The sequence below is a fragment of the Neovison vison genome, chromosome 7 (genome assembly GCF_020171115.1).
Source record: "Neovison vison isolate M4711 chromosome 7, ASM_NN_V1, whole genome shotgun sequence".
NCBI classification, from domain to species: Eukaryota; Metazoa; Chordata; class Mammalia; order Carnivora; family Mustelidae; genus Neogale; species Neogale vison.
In genome coordinates this window covers 54,418,319-54,431,787 of record NC_058097.1, presented here as the reverse complement: position 1 = coordinate 54,431,787, position 13,469 = coordinate 54,418,319, and the positions used below count along the sequence as shown (strand labels likewise).

The following is a 13,469-nucleotide window of genomic DNA, read 5'->3' as shown; positions in this document are numbered from 1 at the left end:
AAAGAGAACTGTTATGGGTGACCCATCTCTGTAAAGAGGGTTCCCAGCAGCCAGTGGCACAGGTCCCAAGCCTTGGAGGCCCTCCCTTGACTCCTCTCTCTCTCTCTCTGTCTCTCTCCAATCCATCAGCAAGTCCTGGGAGCTCTGCTTTCAAACTGAGCCAGAATCCAGCCACTCCTTCCAGGTCCTTGGCCTCGCCCTGGGCCAGCTGAGGGATGGGCAGCTGGGATAGTTATACACCAGCCCATGCCAGTCATAGCGCAGTGCCCTGGCTGGGCTCACCTCCCAATTCTCTGGCCTGCTCCCTCCTTGGCCAGAGCAGGCTCTGGCAGCCGAAGAAAGTGCCCGGGCAACAGGTGCAATGTGGCCATTGGACGTGGTGAGGGTGAGGGGCTGGGACGGGGGCGCCAACAACTACACTACGGCCCCATGGCTGGAGCAGCACTGGGCACCAATCAGGAACTCCAAACACACTTGTTGATGAATGAATGAATGAATGAATGAATGTTGGACAAGAGAAGTGCTTGGCCTCTGTGAGTGCTGCCCATCCACATGACCGTGCTCTCCGTTCACACAGCCAGCTCCAACGGGGTGATGCTGCTGACATTTCCCTATGACTCTGAGGGCATTATCCAGAGTGACCTAAACTACTCAGTGATCCTGGAGTGTCTGGCTTCTTCCATCACCCCCAAACCTGTGCTGCACTGGACCTTCAATGGGGAGCCCTACCAGACTGGGTCTAGGCTGATCATCCGGAGGCTGTCCTGGGAGCACCTGGGCACCTATGTATGCATAGCCAAGAACAGCCAGGGACAGTACTCCTCCTCTCCGGTGACCCTCGCGCTGCCACGTGAGTCCCCCACTCCCACCCCAGACTTCTGCCTCCTCGGTTGCACTGAGTCACTTACACAGCAGTCCCCTCTGAGTGCCTTTCTAGCCAAGATGTCGTCCTGTCCTTCCATCTGCCCGGCAGAGTGGGGACTATTAGCCCATTTTACAGAGGCTGCAGCTCACAGAGATGAACTTTAACGAAAGCTCAGCTCAGGATCTGGAATCAGTTGTTTGGGTCCCCGCTCCAACAATTTGTTGGCTATGTGAACTTGACTTATCTAGGTCTCAGCATATATCTGCAACACACACACACACACACAATGCAGGTGGTAATAAGTGGTTCTGAGCACAGGCTTTGCAATTTGAATTCTGACTCTGCCACTTCCTAGCTGTGTGACTTTAGACCACTTCCTTGACTTCTCTGTGTCTCAGTGTCCTCATCTATAAATTGGGAAAATAATAGCTCCCACCCCAAAATGTAGCTGTGAGCATTCAATAAGGAAGCGAACAGCTTAAAATCATAGTGCCCAGTGCTACTGAACGCTAGTGCTCAGAAAGCATGAGTTAGTTTCATAGCTGCAATTACCATTATCCATATTATTATTAATTTTGTGACCATAACTATATGCGGTGGCATGTGTGGAGCCCCAGGTGGCAGCTGGGATCAGGAAAGTGGTCTGGGAGAGGGTTAAGCCTGAGTTCAAATCCCACCCTTGTGCCTTCCTGGCCAGGTGATTTAGGATAAGTGACATCCCTTCTCCAGGCCTCTGTTTCTTCTTGGGTGTAACAGGAAGTGACAACAGGGGTGACTCTGTATACCTCCGCATGACTGTCATAAGGAGCAGAAGTAATACACGAGTGAGGCCAGCAGAACACCTGTTAGAAAGCAGGTGCTTTAAGGGTGTCTGGCCCGTTCTGTCAGTGGAGCATGTGAGTCTTGATCTTGGCCTTGTGAACTCAAGCCTACTTTAAAAAAGAAGAAGAAAGCACGTCCTTTAGATAGCAGCTATCCTCATGAATATTATTTTTCGTGTACTTATCCATGGAGGATGAGAGGCCTGGAGTGAGCTAGAATGATACAGAGAACCTGGCCAGTAGGGAAGCCAGGGAGGGATCTGGGCAGCAGGGAACACATGAGACAAGGTCTAGAGCATGGGAAGGGCAGGGGTGATGGAAGGTCTGGCTTGGCTGGGTCTCAGAGAACTTCTTCCCAGCCAGGCTCCAGTAGGAGCTTCAGGATTTGGTTTGGGAGTGATTCATTGGGAGAAAAAAGGTTTAAATCCTGCAGCAGCAGGTGACTCTGGTATGTTCATTGAGAAAGACCCCCTTTATTCATTCATCAACTGTACTAGAAATGTTTATTGGCTGCCTACTACATGACCACCCCATACTGGGAGGTGCTGGGGACATTCTGGAAGACAGCCCTGGCCCTGTCCTCAAGTAGTAATGTTTGAGTGAGGGACAGAGAAGTGGGGGACAGACCCTTCCACAAATAGTAATGGTCAGAGTGGGCAAGACTGGGGTGGGGGAGCCAAGGGATGTGGGACCCAAGGGGCCACCTGACCAGCAAGTAGGTCAGGGAGGGCTTCCTGGAGGAGGGGACAACTGAGCTGGTACTAGGATACATAATAAGAATTATCCAGGCCAAGGGAAGGAAAATGGAATAAGTTGCATCTAGGCCAGGAGGTTGGAAAGAGAAGTGAACTTAGAAAATTGAGTAGAGTCCAATGGAACTAAGTTATAAAGGTGAGGAGAGAGAGAGGACTGGCCAAGTGGCAGGGCATCAAAGGCCAAAATGAGCGATGCTTCCTCCCGAGGTCCTGGGAAGCCACAGAAAGGTTCTGAGCAGGGGAGGAACAGGGTCAAGTCTGATCTTTCCACAAACCTCTCTGACTTCTAGTGGTGGGGAAGTGGAAAGGGAGAGACTAGGGCAGGAGAGCCAGGAGGAGGCTGGAGTGGAGACCAGAGTGGGGAAGAGGGGGTAGACTGAAGACACATTTAGGGGGTGAAAGGGTGGGAGCGGGGCTGTGGAGGGAGGATGGCTCCTCCAGTCTTGCCCCTTCTTGGTCCCCAGAAGACAACGTGGATCCCACAGACGCTGAGCCCATTGAGCCAGACCCCGTCCTCTCGGTGTCAGGAGGAGGTGCCATTGCCCTCCTCTTGGCTGGAAATGTGGGGGCCGCGATGCTGATAGGAGGCATAGGCTTCATCATCGTCCAAAGCATAAGGTATGTGCTGTCCTCTGCCCCTGTCCACTGCCTGACGTGCTCAGTCCCCACAAGTCAGAGCTCACTCTGCAGCAAGGCAGAAGCCCAACTGGTAGCTTCATCCAAGAAGCTTTGGACTCAGGGAAGAGGATACAGACACTGATGCACCCACCCAACGTGACGCCAGGGAACAAAGAGACAGAGAAGGGTTCTGGAGCTCATCTGCCTAGGTTCAAACCCCAGCTCTATTCCTTACCCACAGTGAGGCCACGGGCAAGTTACTCCTGTGGTCTGTGCCTCAGTTTGCCCATCTGCAAAATGCCATCCTCGGGGCTGTTGAGAGGATGAAACAAGCTAGTATTTCTACAGTATCTACAGCTGTGCCTGGGATGTGGTCCACACCATATTCATTCCTTCTACAAGTATCGACCCAGTGCACACTCTGCCCACACTGGAGAAACCATGGGAATAGCAGCAGGAAGTCCTGGACCTCATGAACTTACATCTGAGTCAGAAACACCGGCAATTTACATGATGATCAAGTAAAATATAGATAGCATGTTGGATAATGACGAGTGCTAAGCAGAGGAGTAAGGCTGGAAGTAAGGCCAGGGTTGGATGGGGCACGGTTTAACTAAGTCAGTGAAGGCCTCCCCAAAAAAGTGATATCTGAACAAAGACACTGAGCAAAGGAGTGATGGATGTCAGTGGATGTCTGGCAGAAGGGCATACCCAGTGGGGAAAACAGCCAGTGCAAAGGCCCTGAGGTAGGATTTGCCTGGTATGTTCAAGCCATAGCAAGCCACAGCATGGCTGGAGTGGTGTGAGGAATGGGTAGAGAAATAGGCCATGGGAATGGGGGTAGGGGTGGACAGACAGCATTAAGGTCTTGAGGGCCCTATAAGGACCTGGTTTGTGTTCTGAGCGACACAAAAGCCATGGACTTACTCTTTGACTTGCATTTCAATCCTAGATGTATTAGCTATTACTGTAATACTATAATATCTTACCATGTATAGAGTGTCTACTATGTGCTTGCTAAACATTATTCTATTTAATTTCCACAAGAGCTCTGCAGATGTTGGGGAGGAGGGGGAGGAGGAAGGGCGGCTATAGATAAGGAAGAAACTTGTTTTTGTCAAAGAGGAAATTAAGGCTCAGAGAGAAGTGACTGGCCCCAGACCCAACAGCTAGAGAGGGTTTCAAACCCAGAACCTTACCTCACTCCTAATTATCGCCCCTCACCTCAACTGCCTCTTTTCCTGCCATAACAACACAAGCCTTCATAGTTGATGTACTGCAAGCTGACAAGGTTTGCAAAGGCCTTGTTCATCAACAGGGAGAGGCTGGGGCCAGGTGTCCAGTCCCGGAGTCCCATGTGGAACCTTGCAGGGGTGGAGGAGGGCCAGGCTGTTGCCTGACCGCCCCACACCCCGCCCCCCACCCCATGATCATCCTCATCACTGTAGCAGCTGCAACTTCCCGGGTCCTCGGTAAGTGCCGAGAGCCTTCAAGTCAGAGCTACTCTGAAGGACAGGGACGTTCTTGTCCTCATTTTGCAAGTGAGTAAACCAGAGAAACTCACCTTGCCCAGGCACGTGCCTCTGACAAATGGCTCACCCCGAACCATGCCCAGATCCACATCCAAAACCACGTTCTTAGAGAGGAAGCATGATGAGACATCCAGTCCCTGCCTCCACGGGCAGGGAGGAGGGGTCACTTCCGGTCCTCCCACCATTTTGGCCAAGGCGTACAAGGACGTATGAGGACGTACGAGGACATATGAGGACGTATGAGGACGTACGAGGACATATGAGGACGTATGAGCGCGTATGAGGACGTACAAGGACAAATGAGGGCATACGAGGACGTACGGGGACGTATGATGATGGACGGAAGTGACGTCAACCAGGAGGAACCAGCCTCTTCCAGTCATGGCAGCTTTGGAGATGAGATCACGAGGACAGGTGTGGCTTTCTTGCCCCTCCCAGTGGGGGAAGAGCAGTGCCGGGGAAGGAGGGGTATGGGCTCAGGGGGAGAGCCCCGCACACGTTCGCCACACCCACCCACGGCCGCGAGAGCTCCCAGTTGTTTGCAGTTAGGCCCATGGGCTCTGAAGCCAGGCTAACCCTCTGCCTTATCAGTAAAACAAGGATCATGGTAATTCCTACCTCCAAGGGAAGGTGTGCGGATTACACGACATGGCAAGAGTGAAACACGGCAAATAGTGCCTGGCAGTGGTAAAACTTTCATAAATGTCTTTCATAAATGTCACATTAATGATGACCATGATGATGATGATGATGATGGCAATCGATCTCTCTCTCTCTCATTATAGGTCTAACAGACAAAGAATACGGTCATGCTGCTGAAGTGGGCCCTTGTCTGTCAGCATCAGAGGTGATGCTGGGAAGGGCAACGAGCGCATCCTGGGGCTGGGACAAGATGAAGTTCCTGGGGGCTCCAGATGAGACCTCCTCCATCCTGATTATTTGTCTTGGGATGTTCCCATCTTGCTGAGAGTCCCAGAGACTGCCTTTCTCTCCCTCACCCCAGCTGCTGGTGCCCCATCTGCCTAGCTCACCAAATCCCTGGAAGCCACCTACACAAGTAGGCCATACTTCATAAAATTCATGGGCTGAAAGCAAAAGATACTTCCTTAAGTGGTTCAATAAAAACAAAAGGAGGAATTTAATACAAGGATCTGGAAAGATTTCCAAAACTAAGGACCTATCAGCACTTGCTGTGTAACAAACTACCTCTCCCCGCCCCCAACCCCCAGTTTAATGGCTTGAAAAGACAGCCATGGGTTTAGCTTACAATTTTTGTACAATTTTGGGCTGCGTTCAGCTGAGCCATTCTTCTGGTCTCTGTTGTGCCCACTCATGCACCTGTGACGAGTTGGCAGTTACCCAGGGACTGTCTGGGCTGGGACAATTGTCTGGAATAATTCACCTGTCCTCCACATCATCTCTCACTCTGTAGCAGGCCGACCCAAGCTTGTTCACATGACAGAGGGAGGATTCCAGGAGTAAGAACACGGGGGCAGTGCCTCTGAGGGCCAAGGTTAAGAATGGCAGTCATCATTCCTGGGGCGCCGGGGTGGCTCAGTTTGTTAAGCATCTGCCTTTGGCTCAGGTCATGATCCCAGGGTCCTGGGATCGAGTTCCCTTGTTGGGGGGGGGCTATTCAACAGGAAGTCTGCTTCTCCCTCTCCCTCTGCTTCTCCCCTGACTCGTGCTCTGTCTCTTAAATACATAAAATTTAAAAAAAATAAGTAAATAAATAAAAAATACATAAAAAATAAAAATTTAAAAAAAAAAAAGGATGGCACATCATTATTTCTGCCACATTCTTCTGGCCAAAGCTAGCCACGTTGCCAGTCCAGATTTGAGGGGTGGGAAAAGGACACCACCTCTTGATGAGAAGGAAAGAATCCGTGGCGCTCTCTCTCTGCCCACGTGTGCTCAGTGTTTCTCCATCCATGTGGGGAAAGACACAATCCCATAACTTCTAAGACCACTGAATTCCTTCGCCTTGTCCCTAAAACCCCTGAAGAAGGCATCCGATTGGCTCACTCAGGTCAGGTGTCAACCACGGTCCCATTCCTGTGGCGGAGGTGGGGGCCAGGAGGATTTGTACAAGCAGAGTTCAGAGACTCAGCCCTGCCTGTGGGGTTTGTTGCTCATAAAACTGGGGAGTTTTTGCCTTGTAAACTGAGCAGACACCCCAAAATGTTTTCTACACATGCAGTTTATTTTTGCTCTTTTTCAAAAATAAATAAATAAATAAATAACCTGGGCACAGAGAAGTGAGGGAGGTGGTCACAAGCTCCAAAACTCTGTGGCCCATTTTTTAAAAGATTTTGTTTACTTGTCAGAGACAGAGAGGTAGAGAGAGAAGGCACAGCAGGGGGGATTGGCAGGCAGAGGAAGAAGCAGGCTCCCACTGAGCAAGGACCCCCCCCCCCACAATGCGGGACTCGATCCCAGGATCCTGGGATCATGACCTGGGCCAAAGGAAGCCACTTAACCGGCTGAGTCAACCCAGGTTTCCCTTCATGGCCCATTTGTAAATAAGACTGACCACTTGATTTTGAGCTGTTGGAGAATCCCAGTAGATGGCAGGAGGAGGGGAAAGGAGTATGGATGAAACTTTGGCTAGGGAGCATCCCTGCTTTTGTGACCAACAAAAAACCAACTACCACACCATTATGATTCACAGTAGGAGCAGACCTGGGTGCAAATGTTGTCTGCCGAGGGCTGTCTCTGTGTCAGCCCCTACACTATGTACCTTTGATGATTCATGGGTCATATCTTCTTCACTGAACCCACTGAGGAAAGGAGAACCTCCCTTTTCCTGACAAAGCAGGGGAGGCTCAGAGAGACAGTGACTTGCCCAGGGTCACATGGGGTAGCACAAAGGGGAGCTGTTCTCCAAGCCAGGTTGCCTGGCTCTGAAATCCCTGTTCCCAATCACCCCGCTTTCCTGCCACTCCCTCCTTAGGGCCAGACCCCCCCCTTCCCCTTTTTTCATGAGCTCCCCCCTCCTGTATCAGGTAGTGGTCATTGTGCTTGAGTACACAGGATAAAAGTGATGCTCAGAGAGGCCAAGAGACTGGCCCGGGGCAACACAGCCATGCATGATCTCAACTCAAGTCCGCCCAATTCCAAAACTCCTGCCTTAGACCAGTGCTGTCCGACAGAACTCTCTGCGGTGATGGGTATGTTCTATACTTGCACCATCCAGTACCTGTGGCTACTGAGCTCTTGCAATATGGATAGCGTAACTGATGAATGCAATTTTTGTTTTTAATTCAATTTAATTGCCATTTATATTGCCACCTGTGGCTAGCCCCTACTAGACAGTGCAACTCTAACTCCTCATTGTTAAAAATAAATAAATCCTCCCAGAACCCATATGTGTCAATCACTGACTCTGGGGTCCTTGCCCTGGTCTGTCCAAGGGCTCAGATTTGCTTAGAAATCCCTAATATCTAACCAGTTCATTGGTCACCGGAGGCATCTTGCAGTTCCCTATCCCTCCTCCCCCTCCCTCCACTGTTAAAGAAGTTAGTCATTTCCTGCTTCGGTGGTGGCAGTGCAGGAACTGGTTCTTGCAGCTCCAAAGCTGGCCAGGTCTTAGCAGGTGACACTGAAGCCACCGCCCAAACCAGCCCACAGCCTGCTGTCCTCTGTAGCAAGTCCCTTTCCCTTGCCCTCTGGAACAGCTGAGAATCTTTGTGAAGTCCCTCCCCACTCCTAAAAGTAAACTGGGCAAATTTCCTCAAAGAGACCTCCGGACGACCCCTGTTATAAATTTAGTCCGCTGGTGGAACACTGTCCTAGCCGGGTCCTGCTTAATAGCAGTTAACTACATTGTGTCACTAAATGTTTGTTGATGTGAATATTTCGTATTTATCTTATCTATTGGACTGTCAGCTCCACGACAACAAGCTCTGTCTCTGTCACACAGGGTACGTGCTCCATGAAACTTGCTACAGCATGCTCACCATGGAAATTGGAAAACAGTACAAATCAGAGGTTTTGTGGGCTTTTTTGTTTTTTGTTTTTTGTTTTTTTTTGGAACACCAGTTTACCAACATCCCACTGAAAAATGGGTGCCGTTTTTCAGAGATGAAAGAGACTCTGTGAAGCCATCCAACTGGCTCTGTCTTAAATTCCTCTCGATTCTTTGTACCTGAAAGAAGAAACAGCCTTCTTTTTTTTTTTTTAAGATTTCATGTATTTATTTGACAGACAGAGATTACAAGTAGGCAGATCACAAAAGGCACGTGGGGGTGGGGAGCAGGCCCCCCGCTGAGCAGAGAGCCTGATGCAGGGCTTGATCCCAGGACCCTGAGATCATGACCCAAGCTGAAGGCAGAGGCTTTAACCCACTGAGCCACCCAGGTGCTCCAAGAAACAGCCCTCTTTCTTACTTACACCACTATTGCCTTAGTTCAGTGGTTCCTTGCAGCCACTCTAATACCCATGCATACGTCTAAGCCTAAGATGTAAGCCATAAAGTCAAGGATTTAAATGACACTTGGCAAAACAAAGCTGGCGTGACTAGGAGGAAGGCTGTGCCCACAGGCAGGTGTGGAGGAGTTGGGCCACAGTGAAAATGTGAGCTGAGAATAAGCACAAGTGTATCCCAACATCCCCCCGGGGTAGGGGTGGAAAGTGCAGTCGAAGGCACGAGATGCAGAACAAGAAAATTGAGAATCCCGCACCTGTTCTTACTCTGTGACTGTGTAGCCATCACACACTTTGTATCCAGGTAGAAGACAAAAACAAAGAAAATCCGGAACTTTCCTCCTCTCTCCAGGCATTCCATACATCCCAGCAGCCATACGGGTTGTCATGTTCTTGAGGATCAAAGGAAGAAGTGGGAGAAGGGAGATGGAATTTCTAGCTGTAACCTCTGGCCATAATTCCTCTCCATTTTCACATCCATTTTGCCAGGATGCCTGCCTCCTCAGCTACCATTTTTTTAAAGATTTTATTTATTGATTTGTCAGAGAGAGAGAGAGCACAAGCAGAGTGAGCAGCAGGCAGAGGGAGGGAGAGAAGCAGGCTCTCCGCTTAGCAGGGAGCTCGAGATGGGGCTCAATCCCAGGACCCCAGGATCATGACCTGAGCCGAAGGCAGACACTTAACCAACTGAGCCACCCAGGTGCCCTCAGTTCCCATTTTTGATAGACTGGCAGTAGCTCATCTAAGTAGTATACTGAGAGTTCTGGAAACCCACCCACACTCCCCAGGAAGGAGTGCCAGTATCAAGTATCAGGACTGATGTTCCCCACTCTAGAATAGAGTGGTGACGGCAGTCCCATATTTGTCTCCCATGCTTATCAGCAATGAGTCAGACTCTCTCCTCCCTGAAAGGGACAAAAAGAACTTATTTCCGGTTCAAGACCTGTCCAAAGCATACCATGACCAACAATTATAACAGACACAGCAAGGTTCCTAGGCTACTTTGACAACACCTGGTTCATTTACTCACCCAAGGAATATTTATCAAGGCTCTTCTGTGTGGCTAGATGCTGGACATGGCCCAAAACAAGACAAACATGGCTTCTGCCCTCTCGGGGTTCAGACTCCATTTCCAAAGTCTAAACTCCAGCTCATGCCTTGCCCAAGTCCTCAGCCCTCCCTGCTTCCTACCCCACCCCTGTCTCTTCCCTCTTGGAACACACCCAAACTCTCAAGCTTGCTCTCACTCTCTCTCTTTCACACACACAACTTTGTAAGTAAGTTTCTTCTAAATTCCAGTATTGACAGGAAACATAATTTTTTGTGCTAAGGTGGGAAAGAGGACTAACAGACAAATAACAGATCAAATAATTACTAAAGCCATCCATCCAACTATTCATTCAACATGCCTTTCCCTAGCCCCTGGTCCATGTAGAGCCCTGTGCTGGGCAGTACTGGGTCCTCAGGGCTGACCGCAGCAGCTGCAGCCCTGCCCTCCCAGAGCTCAGGGTCCAGTGGGGGAGAAAGACCCATTCCCAGTGGTGACAACCCAGAGTAGTCTAAGTTGGGACATGGGAGCCCAGAGGGAGCTCCAGATCTAGCCTGGGGAGGGGAGGTCCAAGAGGGCTCCCTGGGGAAGGGGTCAGCTATGCTGGAGAACACATTAAGAGGATAACAAGAGTAGCCATGTCTCTTGAAGGCATTATTTATACTAAAGGGTTCTAATGCATCATTTCTGTTTATTAACCCAAATCCTGGAAAGTAGATGCTATTATTAGCTCCATTTTAGAAATGAGGAAGTTGGGGCGCCTGAGTAGCTCCGTCAATTAAGTGTCCAACTCTTGATTTGGCTCAGGTCATGATCTCAGGGTCGTGGGATCAAGCCCTGCATCTGGGGCTCTGAGCTCAGTGGGGAGTCTGCTTGAGGTTCTCTCCCTCTCCCTCTGCCCGTTCCTACACCTCTCTCTCTCTCTCTCTCAAATAAATAAATAAATACATCTCTTTAAAAAAAAAAAAAAAAACAGAAATGAGGAAATGGAATTCTCACCACCCTAGGCCCTGCCTCCATGGAACTTACAGCTTCAGAGGCTCGGGAACACCAGAGAAGGGATTGCCCAGCCCGGGTATCCAGGAAGGCTTCTAGGAGGAGGCACCGGCTCAGTCATGAACTGAAGTGTTAATAGCTGTTGCCAGGTGGAGAACAGAGGAAACATGTCCCAGCCTTAAGGTGAGCAAATGTACTTTATTTATTTATTTATTTATTTATTTTTTAAATGTGCTTTATTTAGAGGGACTGCAAGGGCTTTGCTTTTTTTGACTTGTAAAGCAGAAGACGTGACATCATTGCTGTTGTCAGGGGCCAGGACATGTAGGAGCTACAATCTGGACCTTGTCCTTCTCTGTTGTATACAGAGAGCTGCCTGTCAGAGGGTATGGCTCTGATTAGTTACCAGTGGTAGAAGTAGGCTGGGGAGGGCAGGTTTCAATTCCTTCCTTGGGTTGTGAGAGGCCTGTGGGATTTGGAAAGTAGAAAGAGGGAACAACCGTGGGGAGGCACCAGTACACCCCTGCACGGCCGTGGATGTGGGGGAGCTGGCTAGAGATGTCGGAGAGGAAATGATCTCAGGATCGTGGTCTGGTAACCAGCCGGTGTTTGGAGAAGGGCAGGCAGGTGGTGGTGGTTTGGGGATTTCTTTCCATCTTTTTTCCTGCCTAGCCTCAGAGTGTAGAAGATGAAAATTCTGCCCCAGGACACCAAGAATAGTTTCTGCCATTTGTGGACCATCTGAACAAATTTACCTGTTTAACCATATAACTTACTTGCAAATAACTTATTTAACCATCATCACACAGTTTCTTGATCCTCTGTTTTACAGATGAGAAAAAAAGGAGGCAAGAGAAATGATCCGGGTTGCTTAGGATCACCAGCTACTACGAATTGGTGAAACCAGAATTTGAAGCAAAAGAGTAACTCTCCAGACCCCCACTCCCGTCCCTCCCTCCCCTCTCCCTGCTCTCTTTCTCCCTTCCCCACCCTTCCCCTCTCCCCTGCCCCTTGTCTCCCCTGTCCACTCTTTCTGCCCCCCCCCCCCCCCGCTTCCTCCCCTACCCAGCCTCCAGGTTCCTACGTCAAAGCCTTGGGACAAAGCTTCACATCTGAAATTCTGGAAGCTCCAGTTTACTGCCATGCGGGTCCCGGGGTGGTGAGCCCTGGACTGCCACCCTCTACCTTGCCGGTATGAGCACTGGACGACAATCGCGGTGTCCACCCAAACCACAAGTGCGCATGCCCTCGGACCCAGCCAATCAGCTTCTAGAAACTACCGTGGACCTGACTGCGTCCCACACCAGGGGACGTGGCGCGGACATGGTTTCTCTTGGCGCCTCCCTCTGCATGGGCAAAGCAATGGAAATACCCAAAAGGACAGGTTCAAAACTGATGGTGTGTTTGAACACAGGAAGAGTTCGACTAAAGGAGAGTAGTTTCAAGGAGATCCCAGACCAACCCTGGGGCTCAGAGGTGGGGAGGGGTCCCGGCAGGTGCTCTCTAGGGAGTGGTAGAACATCTTGCCTCACCCTACCCATTCCAACTGGCAACAATCCCGCACCCCACCCCATGATGCCCTCATTGAGGTTCATCCAGACCTAAAAGAAGACATTTACTTGAATTCAGAGATTTTTATAGCATGGGTGTTTTGGCCTTCCCAAGTATCTATTGACCCAACTATTTGGGGGTGAGGGGGTGACCAGAAATACCAGCCACCGAAGTCCCTCCCCCTCCCACTGACCCTCCTATCATCCCAGCCCCATCCCGAAGCCCTCCCTTTTCTTGACCCCATCTCTCGTTCCATCCTTAACCTTCACCACATCCCTGGCCCTTGGCTCTGCCTTGACCCCACTTTTGTGCTTCAGTGACCAAGGGCGGGTATCATTCCCTTTACCTGCCCGTTGTTTAGGACCAGGGTTCTGATGGCCTGTTTTCAGACCCAGGCTCCATTCCTGTCAAAGAGGAGTCAGATGTCCAGGGGCGAAGAGGTAGAGTATGGGATAAGGTGGGGGCCCAGATCTGAAGCTCAAACATCAGCAGAGGAAGGGGCAGCCTCTGAACAACTGAGCTCTGCGAGGAGGCTCCCCACGTGCGGTAGCTGGGGAGCCCTGGAGGAGGGGGAACCCCGGAGGGTGACAGCACGGTCCACAGGAGGAACGCAGTAACAGCCACAGGTTCCGGATTCAGAGAGAACTCAGTATCCCAGAACGAGAGTGCCAGAAAATTCAGAGATTTCCCAGTGACTGGCGTCTGTGTTTCCATTCAGAAATTCACCCACATCCAGGGTGAGAGACACCGAGCATCAGAGCCACCCTCCCAAGGCCATGCGCCATCAGTGAACACTAGCTCCAAATCAAAGACGTCAGCAGGATCACAAAAGCCTCCAAACCGGCCAAAGCCTAAAAG

At 50.4% G+C, this 13,469-nt stretch overlaps 1 protein-coding gene across 1 annotated transcript in view; it reads left to right on the top strand.

The window, feature by feature from the left end:
• IGSF23 (immunoglobulin superfamily member 23) overlaps positions 1–5,798 on the top strand; it is a 29,414-nt gene extending 23,616 nt beyond the window's left edge. Inside the window, exons 4-7 of the mRNA XM_044260116.1 lie at positions 318–385; positions 578–850; positions 2,906–3,059; positions 5,377–5,798. Coding sequence (XP_044116051.1) covers positions 318–385; positions 578–850; positions 2,906–3,059; positions 5,377–5,410 — 529 coding nt within the window. The 3' untranslated portion in view covers positions 5,411–5,798. The remainder of the gene's footprint in view (positions 1–317; positions 386–577; positions 851–2,905; positions 3,060–5,376) is intronic.
• Positions 5,799–13,469: the final 7,671 nt, after the last annotated feature.